At 40.5% G+C, this 13449-nt stretch overlaps 1 protein-coding gene across 3 annotated transcripts in view; it reads left to right on the forward strand.

Moving 5' to 3' along the window:
- The window catches only part of cerkl (CERK like autophagy regulator), a 184010-nt gene that overhangs the window by 151459 nt on the left and 19102 nt on the right, over positions 1 to 13449 (forward strand). For all 3 annotated transcript variants that reach the window (XM_073047086.1, XM_073047087.1, XM_073047088.1), the window contains one exon: positions 11714 to 11788. In XM_073047086.1, the coding sequence (XP_072903187.1) occupies positions 11714 to 11788 (75 nt within the window). The remainder of the gene's footprint in view (positions 1 to 11713; positions 11789 to 13449) is intronic.

The following is a 13449-nucleotide window of genomic DNA, read 5'->3' on the forward strand; positions in this document are numbered from 1 at the left end:
CAGAGCTATAGTTGATGAAAAGGAGCCTTACATATGCGTCTTTATTCTCCAGGTGTTCTAAAGAGGAATGTAGTGCCAGAGAGATGGCATCTGCTGTTGACCTGTTGCTCCGGTAGGCGAATTGCAAAGCGTCAAGGTTGACCGGTAGGTTATGGTTGATGTGTGCCATAACCAATCGCTCGAAGCACTTCATAGCAATTGATGTTAGAGCCACAGGTCGGTAGTCATTCCAGCATAGTCATTTTCTCCCTCAGAAACCACTGTCCTTCACAACAAATGCTATCTGGTAATCTCTTGTTCATGTATAGGTCGCAATACCATCCGGAGTCAAATTTGGGAAAGACTCCTGTGCAGGGATGGCAATTTTAAGAATTACATTGCGTCATTCCATAACAGCTCTTCATACGAGCTCTTTTAAAACCTCATTTCATGACACTCTGTGTTCTGCTTATCGTAAACTGTTTAATGCTGCCTTGTTTCCAGGACAGTCCCTTGTGCCCAGTCTCAGGCTGGATGGTATGGTATGACGGTCTGTTGTATCTATAAAGATTCTCTTAAAGAATGCTTCCAAATTGCAGTTCTTGCCATTGAGAGACATGCCTTAGCAAGTGATTCCTGATGTTACCCCAGGCCTGGTTTGTGCGTGCATGAAATTTTAATCTCTGTTCTATAGATCAATAGCTGTCCTTATGGGGCTGGTTTTGCACCAGACCTTCCAATTGCTAACCACAGGTTTAACCATTACAGAGTAAAGTAAATAATTCTTGAAAAAAATCATCTAATATATTGAGGTTTTACTCTTAAATAAAACAAAAAAAATGCTGAAAAATATCAGCAGGCCAGGCAGTATCAGTGGAGAAGAATGAAGTAATCTTTTAGGTTGGTCACCTTTCATTAAAGCATAGTTAAGTTTAAAAATGTAGAAAAAGGAGAGAATAACAAGAGAAAAAGGTGATAAGAGAAGAGAGACGGCTGTGACAGGGCTTGCATAATATAATGCCCTACATGACAAAATCAGGTAGCAGAAGTGACACTGACCCATTACTCCAGCATGAGTCTGTCAAAGTCATCTATTTTATCTGGAGCTCCTGGTATGGCCTCTACATCAATGAACTGATGTAGCTTGACTCGATGGCATGAGCATCAATTTCACTAACCTGGTAATTTCTGCCCCCTCCTCCATCTCTCTTTTCCATTCCCTATTCTGTTTCTCCTCTCACCTCTTATCTTCTCCTCACTTGCCCCTTCTTCCCTTTCTTCTGTGGTCCACTGTCTCCACTATTAGATTCCTATTTCTTGTCCCTCTTATATTCTTCTACCTGTGTCTTCGCAGTTTGTTATTTTATTTCCCCTCTCCCAACCGTCCATCTACCTTCTCCCTCCTCCCTCTTGCTTATCACCTTCCCCTTCCACCACCTTATTCTGGCTCTGGCGGAATAAGGTGGGGTGAGGGGAATGACCCAGGCACAAAACCTGGAAAGCTCCTATTTATGACCACAGGCTGAAATATCAAGTGTTTAGCACTGCTTTATATTTTCAGTCAGTTTTCTTTCCATACGGCTAACGACCCTTTGATATTGTGTGTCTCAGTGTTGCAACATTGCTTTTTGTATGTAACTTGAATGCCTTGTGAAAATATAGCATCTACTCTATTTTCTTTATCAGCTCTTATTCTGCTAGCTCATAAAGGAGTTCCAATAGGTTCATTAAACGTGAATTGCCTTTAATAAGTATTTTGCTGGCTAAATTGACAGACATCAGGTGCTGGGCATGTCCTTGTATCCCACCTTGAACAAGAGTGTTATATTTGCTGGAACATATACAAAGTGCTGGCAGAACTCAGTAAGTCAGTCAGAATCTGAGGGGAATAAACAATCATCAGGACTCGAAGAAGGAGGCAGAAAGCAGAATAAAAAGGTGGGGGAAGGGGAAGGGGTACAAGCTGGCAGGTGATAAGGAGAAACCAGGTGAGGGGGGAAGTGGGTGAAGAAGGTGGATGAAGTTTGGGAGAGGATAGGTGGAAAAGTTAAAGCAAAGAAGAAGGAATCTGATGGGAGAGGATAGTGAACTTGATTTGTTTCTCTGTTTGCTTGATCTATTTTTCTCTTTACTTTCCCTCTCAGTTTATTTCACTCAGTTTTTGATGACTCTTGTTCCCCCACCTGTGCCTGAAATAGTTGCATTTTGAAAATCGTTTGATTGGCTGTGAATATTGGGTTGTGTTTTATTCTGGCCAAACCCTAGCTAGTAGAGCTGCTGTCTCTCAGAGACGTGGGTTTAATCCAGATCCCATGATTTTTTTGTGTGTATTTATGTATATATGTCTTCCCTGTGATTGTTTCGGTCTCCTCCTACATGACAAAGATCTGCAGGTTTATAGGTTAATTCACCACTGTAAATTGCCGTGTGTGTGTGTGTGCTTGTGTGTGCAAGTGAGAGAAAATATGAGGGAAAATAAGAGAAATGAGATGAATGTTGTATTAGTGTAAATGGGTGGTTGCTGGTAGTCCAGAGTTGGTGGGCTGAACGACCTGTTTCCATGCTACATGTGTCTATGACTTTATAATGCACCATATCACATTATCCTTAGCTTCCTTCATTTGAGAAATTCGACTTTCAGATTTGCCTTGCCTTTCTCCATCATTATTTTAAGCCAGCTGATTCAATGATCTCTGCTTTCTGTGTTCTTCCACTGATACTTGGTCCACTTCACCTCTGTTATGTATCAAGATCTATTCAAAATGTGTCCTTCTTCGAGATCAGTGACTGACAGATTATCTGCCTATAACCCTCTCATTGTTGAGATGGTCTCCAGAATGTCTGCAGAACCATGATAGTTCTGCTCTTGCATCTTAAATGTAATTATATGTTTTGGATTCAATCTCAATAATACCTTTCCATCCAGTACTATATTTTAATCACTGCAACCACTTACCATTTCCGCTTTCCTATCTCTCCTGAACTTTGTGTATCAAGGGATATTGGAATGGGTTCTTTTGGCAGCCAGCCAATTGTTCTGAGACAACTGCCAGAAAACTGCAGTAGATCCCAGTGCACTTGTGACTTCCATACATGAGATTGGACACTGCAACACAAGTACAGGAAGTGCTGGAGTTCCGGTGCATGTATGTCTGGCCTTCCTGCTGCACTCCAGGCACCACACTGACGGAAAGAAAGAAGTAGTTGAAGAGGCTAGGTCTAAGACAAGATTCTGCTGTGATCTTTTGGGCCTGAGATGATTAACTTCCAACACACTCTTCTTCCTTTTTGCTGGGTGTGGTTCCATTATGTGGACAGTTTTTCTCTTGATTCCTGTGATCTGCAGTATTACAAGCTACACTGGACAACAAAGATTTTGCTTCCTGAATACTTTTGGGTAGTGGTCGCCAACCCGTCGATCGCGATCGACTGGTTGATCTTTGAGACTTTCCCAGTAGATCCCGAAAAAAATGAAAAATAAATACATAAATACTGTTGAGAGATTGTTTCTGGGTTGCAGGGTTTTAGTTCCGTTCTTTCTGCCCAGTGCGCATGTGCATAGCTCCCCCGCACTACACGGTGTAATTCAGTAGTCCCCAACCCCCGGGCCGTGAGGAAACAATATGAGTCAGTTGCACCTTTACCCATTCCCTGTCACAGCCACTGCTGAACTTGAACCCACGTGAGGTCGTCAGTCACCTAAACGCAGTGATACCCTCATGCCAGTGTTCACCTCGCGCGGCCGGCGAGAACCGCTGATGCTACTGGCCCGGAGCGCAGACAGATGGGCGCTGCCTCTAAACCTGTTTAGCGCAGCAAATGTTCGTGGGGAACCCGGCGCTAAAATATTCGCAGACGACCTAATTCAAGGTTTCGTAAGTAGCGGAGCAGCTACCTCGCTGCGAAAAACTGAAAGTCATCCCTCCAGCCAAACTTTTGTCGGCCAAAAGATCCTACAAGGGGGGTGGGTGTGAGCCTGTCGCACTCCTCGCTCGGTTGGTCACTCTCTCCGGACTGCGACCGCCACGGCCCCGGGAACCTCCAGACCTAACCTTGTCCTCTCACACCACCCACGACCAGTTGCACCTGGCCAGAGCACCTGGGGGCGGGTGGGCGGGCAGAGGCTGGAGTTCGGGCCGGGAGGCTGTCTAATGGGGCAATGAAGCCCTCAAAACTGCTTTGGTACCTTGAGTCCAAGAACCCTGCACTTAAAGATAAACCCGCTGAGCTTTTTCAGCGGAAAAACATGAGCAGCGCTGGACAGAAGCTAAGTGCCGAGAGCAGCGAAAACTAAATTGCGGAATAGTCTGGACATAAGGAACCTGCTTTGAGTATCGCTGTCTTCCCATCATGTTTAACACCCCTCCCTGCCCCCCGTGGGCCGGTCCACAAGAATAATGTCAATATTAAACCGGTCTGTGGTGCAAAAAAGGGTGGGTACCCCTGGTGTTTATACATTATTTCTACTTCTGGGTTGCGGGGTTTTACTTCCGGTCTTTTCTGCCCCGGTGCGCATGCGTGTAACTAATTGATCTGGGGTCGATCTTGCCTTTCACTAAGGCCGAGGTAGGCAATCTTGGGCTTAAAAAGGTTGGTGACCACTACTTTCGGGTGTATTTTATGGATTTTTGCTACCAGTCCGCATCACACACCATTTTTAAATTGCCTGTATTTGTTATTTTGATTCATAATTCATGTTAGTATAACTGATGCCAAAATTAAGGAAGGCATTTTTGTTGTTCCACAAATGTCAGGTAATTCGAAGAACTTCTAGTGAAAAGCACATTGAAGGCATTCAAGGATAATGCTGAAATTGTTCTTGGCAACTACAGAGCACCAAAACTACATACAGCCAGTTGACAACATGCTTCAAGCATACACAGTCATGAAGTGTAACATATCACTAAAGATTCGTTTTCTGCATTCCCATTTAGACTTCTTCCCTGCAAATCTTGGTGCTGTCAGTAACGAGCATGGTGAAAGGATTCACCAGGGCATTGCGGTCATAGAGAAACGGTATCAGGGCAACTGGAATCCATCAATGCTGGCTGATAATTGTTGGACACTTAGGTAAAAAGTCACAGGCACAGAGTACAAATGAAAATCATCAAGAAAACATTTTTAGTTTAGTTGATCTATTGCAAAGCATCAGCACCATTATACAGTTAAACACATTATATACAATAAAAGTTAGTTTCTTGTTTCACCAAATTCCTACGTGGTACAAGTAGTCTGAAATTATATTTGTGTTCAGCCTCAAGCGGTCTATCATAAACAAAAATAATTCTGAGGAAGCAGCGCTTTTGAAAAAAAAATTGTTGTCCAGTGCTATCAGCAACACCTTCTGCTGCTTTAATATTGAAAGTTCTCGAGTGCAGAACAGGTGTTTGTTATTCAAAGCCACATTCGGAATGTTGTTTTGGCCCATAACCTTTTCTGAATGCAGTGCTGTCATCTGTGAGGAGTAGATCAAATTAAAACACTACATTAATGATGGCAGAAACCCAAGGAGTTAAGTGCAGTACAAATCAGTGAAATAAAGTAGTCTGAGGAAGTGTAACTGGAAGAAGCATCTTCTAAAATTACAAAAATAAAGATGGTAAAAATCTGAAATAAAAGCAGAAAATGCTGTCCTTGCTCATTACCCAAAAATGTTGAATTCATTGTTGAATACAGAGATGTAAACCAGTGGGTGGAAAAATGAACTGATTTCTCTTAAATTGATGTTGAAGTTCAGTGAAGTGTGTCAGGAAACCAAGGATCTGCTATGTAGAATAGGGTGTCATATTGGCAGACTGAAGGGTGATCTTAAGCAAACTGGAGATAGATTCAAGAACATTGAATATAAAATGCTTAACCTTAAGAAGTGCAAATAAATCAGACTTTCAGCAGTGCAGGATGGAAAAGGCAAGTGTTCGATCTTCAGTGATTAATGCAAGGGTGAAGCTGATGAGGGTGGAGGTACAGTGGAATAATGGAAATGAGTTAATGTGTTCCTTAGGTTTTGATCTATTAGGAATGCTGTGGAGGAAAGAAAGATGTGTTTGATGATAGAAATCAGTACAGTCTGATTAATGTGAATATAGTGTGGTGTAAGAATTTATCTATTTATAGATACAGCACAAATCCGGCTTATTGAGTCGCGTTGCCCAGCAACTCAACTATTTAACACTAGCCTAAACGTAGGGCCATTTACAATGACCAATTAACCTACTAGGTACATCTTTGGACTGTGGGAGGAAGCCAGAGCACCCGGAGGAAACCCATGCGGTCATGAGGAGAACGTATAAGCCCCTTACAGATAGCGCTAAAAATCAGCTCTGAACTCTAACATCTTTATGGTTTTGTCATGCTGAAGAATGAGAAAAGGAAAAAGATGGAAGAGATGTGTTTCAGTGCTCTGCCATCTATGTTGGAAAGAATTCCTCAAGTGAGAAAAAAGACTCGTTAGAAACACTCACATGGAAGATGACATTGTTATAGTAGATGAAATGGAGAAGTGTGCAAGAGGTCAAGTATGAGGAAGAGTAGCTATGGGTTTCCTTTGGCTTGTGGTAAATTCTTAATCCATTTCATTATGCAGAAATGCTCAAAATAGGTTGAGATTAAAGGGGGTTTGACAACTTGCTTTTATTTAGTTGCAATTTGGTCTTGGAGACAAATAATGCAAATAAGTATAAAGTATGCCTTACCAATATGAATAAACTTAATCTTATTCAGAATCAGAATCAGGTTTATTATTACTGGCATGTGACATGAAATTTGTTAATTTAGCAGCAGCAGTTTAATGCAATACATAATTAAAAGGAAAAAAATAAGTAAATCAATTACAGTATATGTGTTATGAATAGATTAAAAATTGTGCAAAGAACAGAAATACTGTACATTCAAAAAAGTGAGGTAGTGTCCAAGGGTTCAATGTCCAGTTAGGAATCGAATGGTGGGGAAAGAATCTGTTACTGAATCGCTGAGTGTGTGCCTTCAGGCTTCTGTATCTCCTACCTGATGGTAACAGTGAGAAAAGGGCATGCCCTGGCTGCCGAAGGTCCTTAATAATGGACGGTGCCTTTCTGAGACACCGCTCCTTGAAGATGTCCTGGGTACTCTGTAGGCTAGTACCCAAGATGGAGCTGACTAGATTTACAACCCTCTGCAGCTTCTTTTGGTTCTGTACAGTAGCTCCCTCATAACAAACTATCAGAATGCTCTCTATAGAAGTTTTTGAGTGTATTTGTTGACATGCCAAATCTCTTCAAACTCCTAATGAAGTATAGCCACTGTCTTGCCTTCTTTATAATTGCAGTGATATGTTGAGACCAAGTTAGGTCGCCAGAGATCTTGACCCCCCAGGAACTTGAAACTGCTCATTCTCTCCACTTCTGATCCCTCTGTGAGAATTGGTATGTGTTCCTTCGTCTTACCCTTCCTGAAGTCCACAATCAGCTCTTTCGTCTTACTGACACTGAGTGCCAGGTTGTTGCTGCAGCACCATTCCACTAGTTGGCATATCTCACTCCTTGTCACCACCTGAGATTCTACCAACAATGGTTGTATCGTCAGCAAATTTATAGATGGTATTTGAGCCATGCCTAGCCACACAGTCATGTGTATATAGAGAGTAAAGCAGTGGGCTAAGCACACACCCCTGAGGTGCACCAGTGTTGATTGTCAGCGAGGGGAATATGTTATCACCAATCCACACAGACTATGATCTTCAGGTTAGGAAGTCGAGGATCCAATTGCAGAGGGAGGTACAGAGGCCCAGGTTCCGCAACTTCTCAATCAGGATTTTGGGAATGATGGTATTAAATGCTGAGCTATAGTCGATGGACAGCATCCTGACATAGGTGCTGTTAAATATATTCAGAATTATCAACAATGATTTTATTCTTGTGCATTCTCACAATTAGATTGTTTTGTTTTAGAGTCCTTCCTGTATTTCTTTCTATAACTTGGAGCAAAGGTTGGCTTCTATCTGAAATAATTAGCAATTTTTAATTAACCAAATACAGAGTTTATGCATATGATGGACGCAGGAGTGACCTGTGCCTTACCCTCCTTAATTATTTGCAATTTTTGAGCTTAATTTCTATGTCATAGGTGTTTTGAATGGTGTAGTGTTTTATCATAAGTTTGTTCATCGGGTTAGGCTGTACAATGATGTGTAAAAATTAATCTGAGTTTCACATAGTTATTTGTATTTAATTCTGAGCTTGGTATTGCTGTGATAAAATTGAATTTTCTGCGAAACTCTCAAGGTTTTTCTCAATAATTAAGTTAGTGGTTGCACCCACATGATCATGAATCAGAATGTGATGTGTAATGGAATGCCGTGTTCACTCCCTGCTTTGTGCTCGGTTCAATGATCTGAGATGAATTGACAGTGAGAGTTTGTACTAAATGCATTAACCAGAGTTCCTGTTTTGGATACTTGGAGAAGTAGCATTCCTCAAGTGATATTACTTCAGTATTTATTATTATCTGTAAAACATAAAAAACAACCAAAAAGATGCTGGTAAGAACAGGATTTTCAGCACCGGAATGTAGCTTCAATAAAATATTCAAATGTAAAGTAAGGCCAGAAGACTGAAAAATAGAGTAAGCACAGCAAAGAGTTAAAGACTGGTTGCTGTTTATAAGGCCATTCAGCCCATTGAATCTAAACAATGTATGTCAATCCAATCCTTCACCCTCTTCCAAATGTCTGGAAATTCTTTCCTTATAAATACACCATCCTAGTATATTTTCAACAGTATAATTGAATCTGCCTCCATTGCTATACCTGGCAATATATATGATGTTTTTTCTTCTGGTTGGGTTTGGTTCAGTTGCCAATCATGTTTTTCTGTGTCACTTTGTTCTTGATCTCTCCTCTGAAGGTATCTGTCTACTCTGTACAATTTTAAATTACTGTCATATCCCCACGCAACTTTCACTATTTGAAGGAGCACAATCATAGATTCTCCAGTCTATTCATGTAACCAGTGTCCCCAGCATCATGCCATCAAATCCCTCCCATAGCATTTCTAAGGAGTGGCATCCCTAGTTGATACAAAACTTGATTTCTGGCTGAACCTCTGTTTTATTGTTACCAGAATCAGGTTTATTATCACTGACAAATGTTATGAAATTTGCTGTTACTTCCTCAACCTGTGCTTGTATTTTGTACTTTTTTTTTAGCCTGCCTTGCCACTTTCATTGTCCATTTACCAGCTATCGCATCAGGTCAAGATCATCCTCGATCTCTTTTTCCCTACCCCGATTTCTTTATCCACAGATGCTGCTTGATCCTCTGAGTTCCTCCAGCACTTTGCCCTTTGTTCTGGCTTCCAGCTTCCATGGTCTCTGGGGTCTCTCTTTCTATCCCTGGTTCATTATTTAATCCAAACACGTGTTCAAACTTATCAGAACTCTTTTACCCACACTCCTTTTATTCACTGGGACACTGTTCCCCACAGTACTTTTAGGCATCATTATTTGTTTACTTGCATTTAAACCAGAAGAAAATTGTGCATTTAATCCCTAAAGTCTCTATGCAGTTTCTCAGTCCAAATGTTACCACTTAACGACTTCAACGTTAGTATTTTGAGCAGAGACGTTAATTATAGCCGCTTCTGGTTTTGCATAAAAACTAAAATATGTAACTGGAAAGCTCATAGCAGACATCACTTCAAGGACACTGATATATTCATTGTTAATGCAAAATCGTTTTTTTGCTGCATAACTGCATTGAAATGAAGTCATTTGTCTATGTCATATTATTATTTTCCTTTCCCTGGCACATTTCTGTTCTTAAATTTGATGTAACCAAGAAGAAACCAAGGTAACCTTTAGTAGATAGCCTTGTGGCCTTCAGGGATTTCTTTATATCTGAGATTATCAAACCATTTAGTGCTTAATTGTCTGAACAATGGAGCTCATGTTTTGTTCTAAAACCAAAAGGGCAATCATTACAATTCATGAGATACCTGAATTAATACTATGATTGCTTCACTCAAAGTAGACTAATAGAGGTATTTACTTGGAAATCAAAAAAGGTAGTTTTGTTTCAAAATATTTTTTCTCATTCATCTAGTAATTTGAATATGAATTTCATCAGAGCAGTTGGGAAATTCAGGGAAGAAATCCTTCCCTGTCCTCCAGCGAAGGAAATCTTCCATCCTTATTTGTTCTGACTGGCCAGTATGGTTAACACTTGATTGCCTTCTTAGTTCAGGAGCTATTAGAGATGGACATTAAAGGTTGGCATTTTGAGCCAAAGCCATCAATGAAACAGAGAAAAAAATCCAAATCAAAAGCATTTTTACTGATCTAATTTGCATCGAACATCCAAAAAAGCAATATTTTTCATAAATTAGAAAACTGTGGTAAATGAATGAAACCTATCAAAATGACTTAATTAAGAAAGCATTTCATTTTTTTTAATCCGCAAGCTGAGATTCTTCAAAACATCTTGTTTAGAGTTAAAATTAACAGCAGTGAAGTGATGTCAGCAAAGCTATTGGTCCTGGATCTCTGGTATTAAGCAGGCACTCTATTTGGGAAGAATCAAAGATAGAATTTGTCCAGTAAAGTGTTCAGTGGGTTTTAGTAGAATATAAAACAATAGAGCACTGGTCAGACCATCTGGTCCATGACATTGCCCCCTCTGGATGCCAATGTATAACAAATGCCCTCTTCCTGTGTATCATCCATGTACCTCCATTTCCTTTATATTCATGTCTATCTCTTATTCATGTCTCTTCACCAAACTAACCAAACTGCCTGCTTTCACTACTTCTAGTAATCCATTCCAGACACCTACCACTCTCTGTTTAAAAAAAAATATTGTTCCTCACGTTCCCTTTCAACTTCCCGCTCCCCAACCTTAAAAGTAGCTCCTCTGATATTTGATGTTTCTACCCTAGGAAAAAGATTCTGACTGCCTATCTATGCCTCTCAATTTTATAAACTTCTATCGGGTCTCCTCTCAGCCTCTGTCGCTCTAGGAAGGACTACCCAAGTTTGTTGAACCTTATAACTCACACTCTCAAATCCGGGCAGCATCCTGGTAAAGGTCTTCGGCACCTGATTTACAGTCTTTACATCCTTCCTATAAAGGGATGATAAGAGCTGCACATAATACTTCAATTGTGATCTGACTAAAATTTTATATAGCTGAAACATGACTTCCCTAATCTTATGCTCAAGACTCTACCAATGAAGGCAAGCCTGCCATTCACCTTCTCGACTTCTATAGTCACTTTCAGGGAACTATGGACTCTGACCCCAAGATCTCTCAATTCTTTGAGTTTATGAAGGGGCCCACCATTAACTATATACTTTCTCCTTTCATTTGATCTTCTAAAGTGCAACATTTCATATTGGCTGTGGTTAAACTTCATCTACCACCTCTCTGCTCCATTTTGTATCTAATCTATATCCAACTCTATTCTTTGATAGCTCTTTACATTGTCCACATCTCCAACAACCATGGTGCCATCCACAAACTTGTTTATTCATCCAGATATTCATATACAGTGTATCACAAACACCAGAGGTTCCAGTACTGATCCTTGCAGAACACCGTGGGTTATGAATATCCAGCCAGAATAACAGCTTTCCAACTCTACTCGTTGCCTTCTGTGGGCTAATATGCAAAAATAAATTACATGGCTTTCTCTTCCTGAAATAGGTGGAAAGAGTAATTATATAGATGATAATTTATAAATATTTTAATAAATATGTTTTTCAGGTTCCACTAATGTCTTAGCATATTCTGTGCATGGAATTAACCATCCAGGTACTGCAGCAATGCATATTATAATGGGTATGTATTCCTTACAATTTCATTGCTTTCAATATTTATGAATGTACATTTACAGTAGATACCAAATTGTACTCAGATAGCATATAGTAGTTCAAGTAAGATTTAGTCAGATTACTGGAACATTTGAATCAGAGTCAGAATCAGATTTAATATCACCGGCATATGTCATGAAATTTGTTACTTATTGGCAGCAGTACAATACAATACTTGATAAATATAGAAAGAAAAGAATTGCAGCAGGCATATGTATAGTAACTAGTTAAATTTAAAATAGTAGAGCAAAAACAGAAATAATAAAAACAAATGAGGTCGTATTCATAGGTTCAATGCCCACTTTGAAATCAGATGACAGAGGGAAAGAAGCTGATCCTGAATCGCTGAGTGTGTGCCTTCAGGCTTTTGTACCTGCTTCCTTAGGGAAACAAGGAGTAGAGGGTGTGTCCTGGGTGATGGGGATCCTTAATAATGGACACCACCTTTCTGAGCCATCGCTTCTTGAAGATGTCTGATACTTCAGAGGCTAGAACCCATGATGGAGCTGACTAATTTTACAACTCTCTGGAGCTTTTTACAGTCCTGTGTAGTACCCCCTCCATATCAAACGGTGATGCAGCCTGTCAGAATTCATAGGTTCATACAGTACATCTGTAGAAGTTTTCAAGTTCGCCATTTTAATTAAATGCATCACTGGTGATAACATCTCCTGCTCGCTGACGAATAACACTGATGCACCTCAAGCCCACTGCTCTTCTCTCTATACCCATGACTGTGTGGCTCGGCATAGCTCAAATGCCATCTATAAATTTGCTGACGATACAGCCATTATTGGTAGAATCTGAGATGGTGACGACAGGGATTACAGGAGCGAGATATGCCAACTAGTGGAGTAGTGTCGCAGCAACAACCTGGCACTCAGCGTCAGTAAGACATACAAGCTGATTGTGGACTTCGGGAAGGGTAAGTCGAAGAGGGACCAGAAGTGGAGAGACTGAGCAGTTTCAAGTTCCTGGGTGTCAAGATCTCTGAGGGTCTAATCTGGTCCCAACATATCAATGCAGTTATAAAGAAAGCAAGACAGTGGCTATACTTCATTAGGAGTTTGAAGAGATTTGGTACGTCAACAAATATACTCAAAAACTTCTATAGCTGTACCATGGAGAGCATTCTGACAGGCTGCATCACTGTCTGGTATGGGGGGGGGGGGGGGCGGCTACTGCACAGGACCAAGAGAAGCTGCAGAGGGTTGTAAATTTAGTCAGCTTCATCTTGGGTACTAGCCTACAAAGTACCCAGGCCATCTTCAAGGAATGTATCTCAGAAAGGTAGCGTCCATTACTAAGGACCTCCAGCACCCAGGGCATGCCCCTTTTTCATTGTTACCATCGGGTAGGAGATACAGAAGCCTGAAGGCACACACTCAGTGATTCAGGAACAGCTTCTTCCCCTCTGCCATCCGATTCCTATATGGACATTGAAGCTTTGGACACGACCTCACTTTTTTAATATAGTATTTCTGTTTTAGTATGTTTTTTTAAATCTATTCAATATACATAATTGATTTACTTGTTTATTTATTATTATTATTATGTTTTATTTTGGGGTTTTTTCTTCTATATTATGTATTGCATTGAACTGCTGCTGCTAAGTTAACAAATTTCACG

Source organism: Hemitrygon akajei, chromosome 5 (genome assembly GCF_048418815.1).
Source record: "Hemitrygon akajei chromosome 5, sHemAka1.3, whole genome shotgun sequence".
NCBI classification, from domain to species: domain Eukaryota; kingdom Metazoa; phylum Chordata; class Chondrichthyes; order Myliobatiformes; family Dasyatidae; genus Hemitrygon; species Hemitrygon akajei.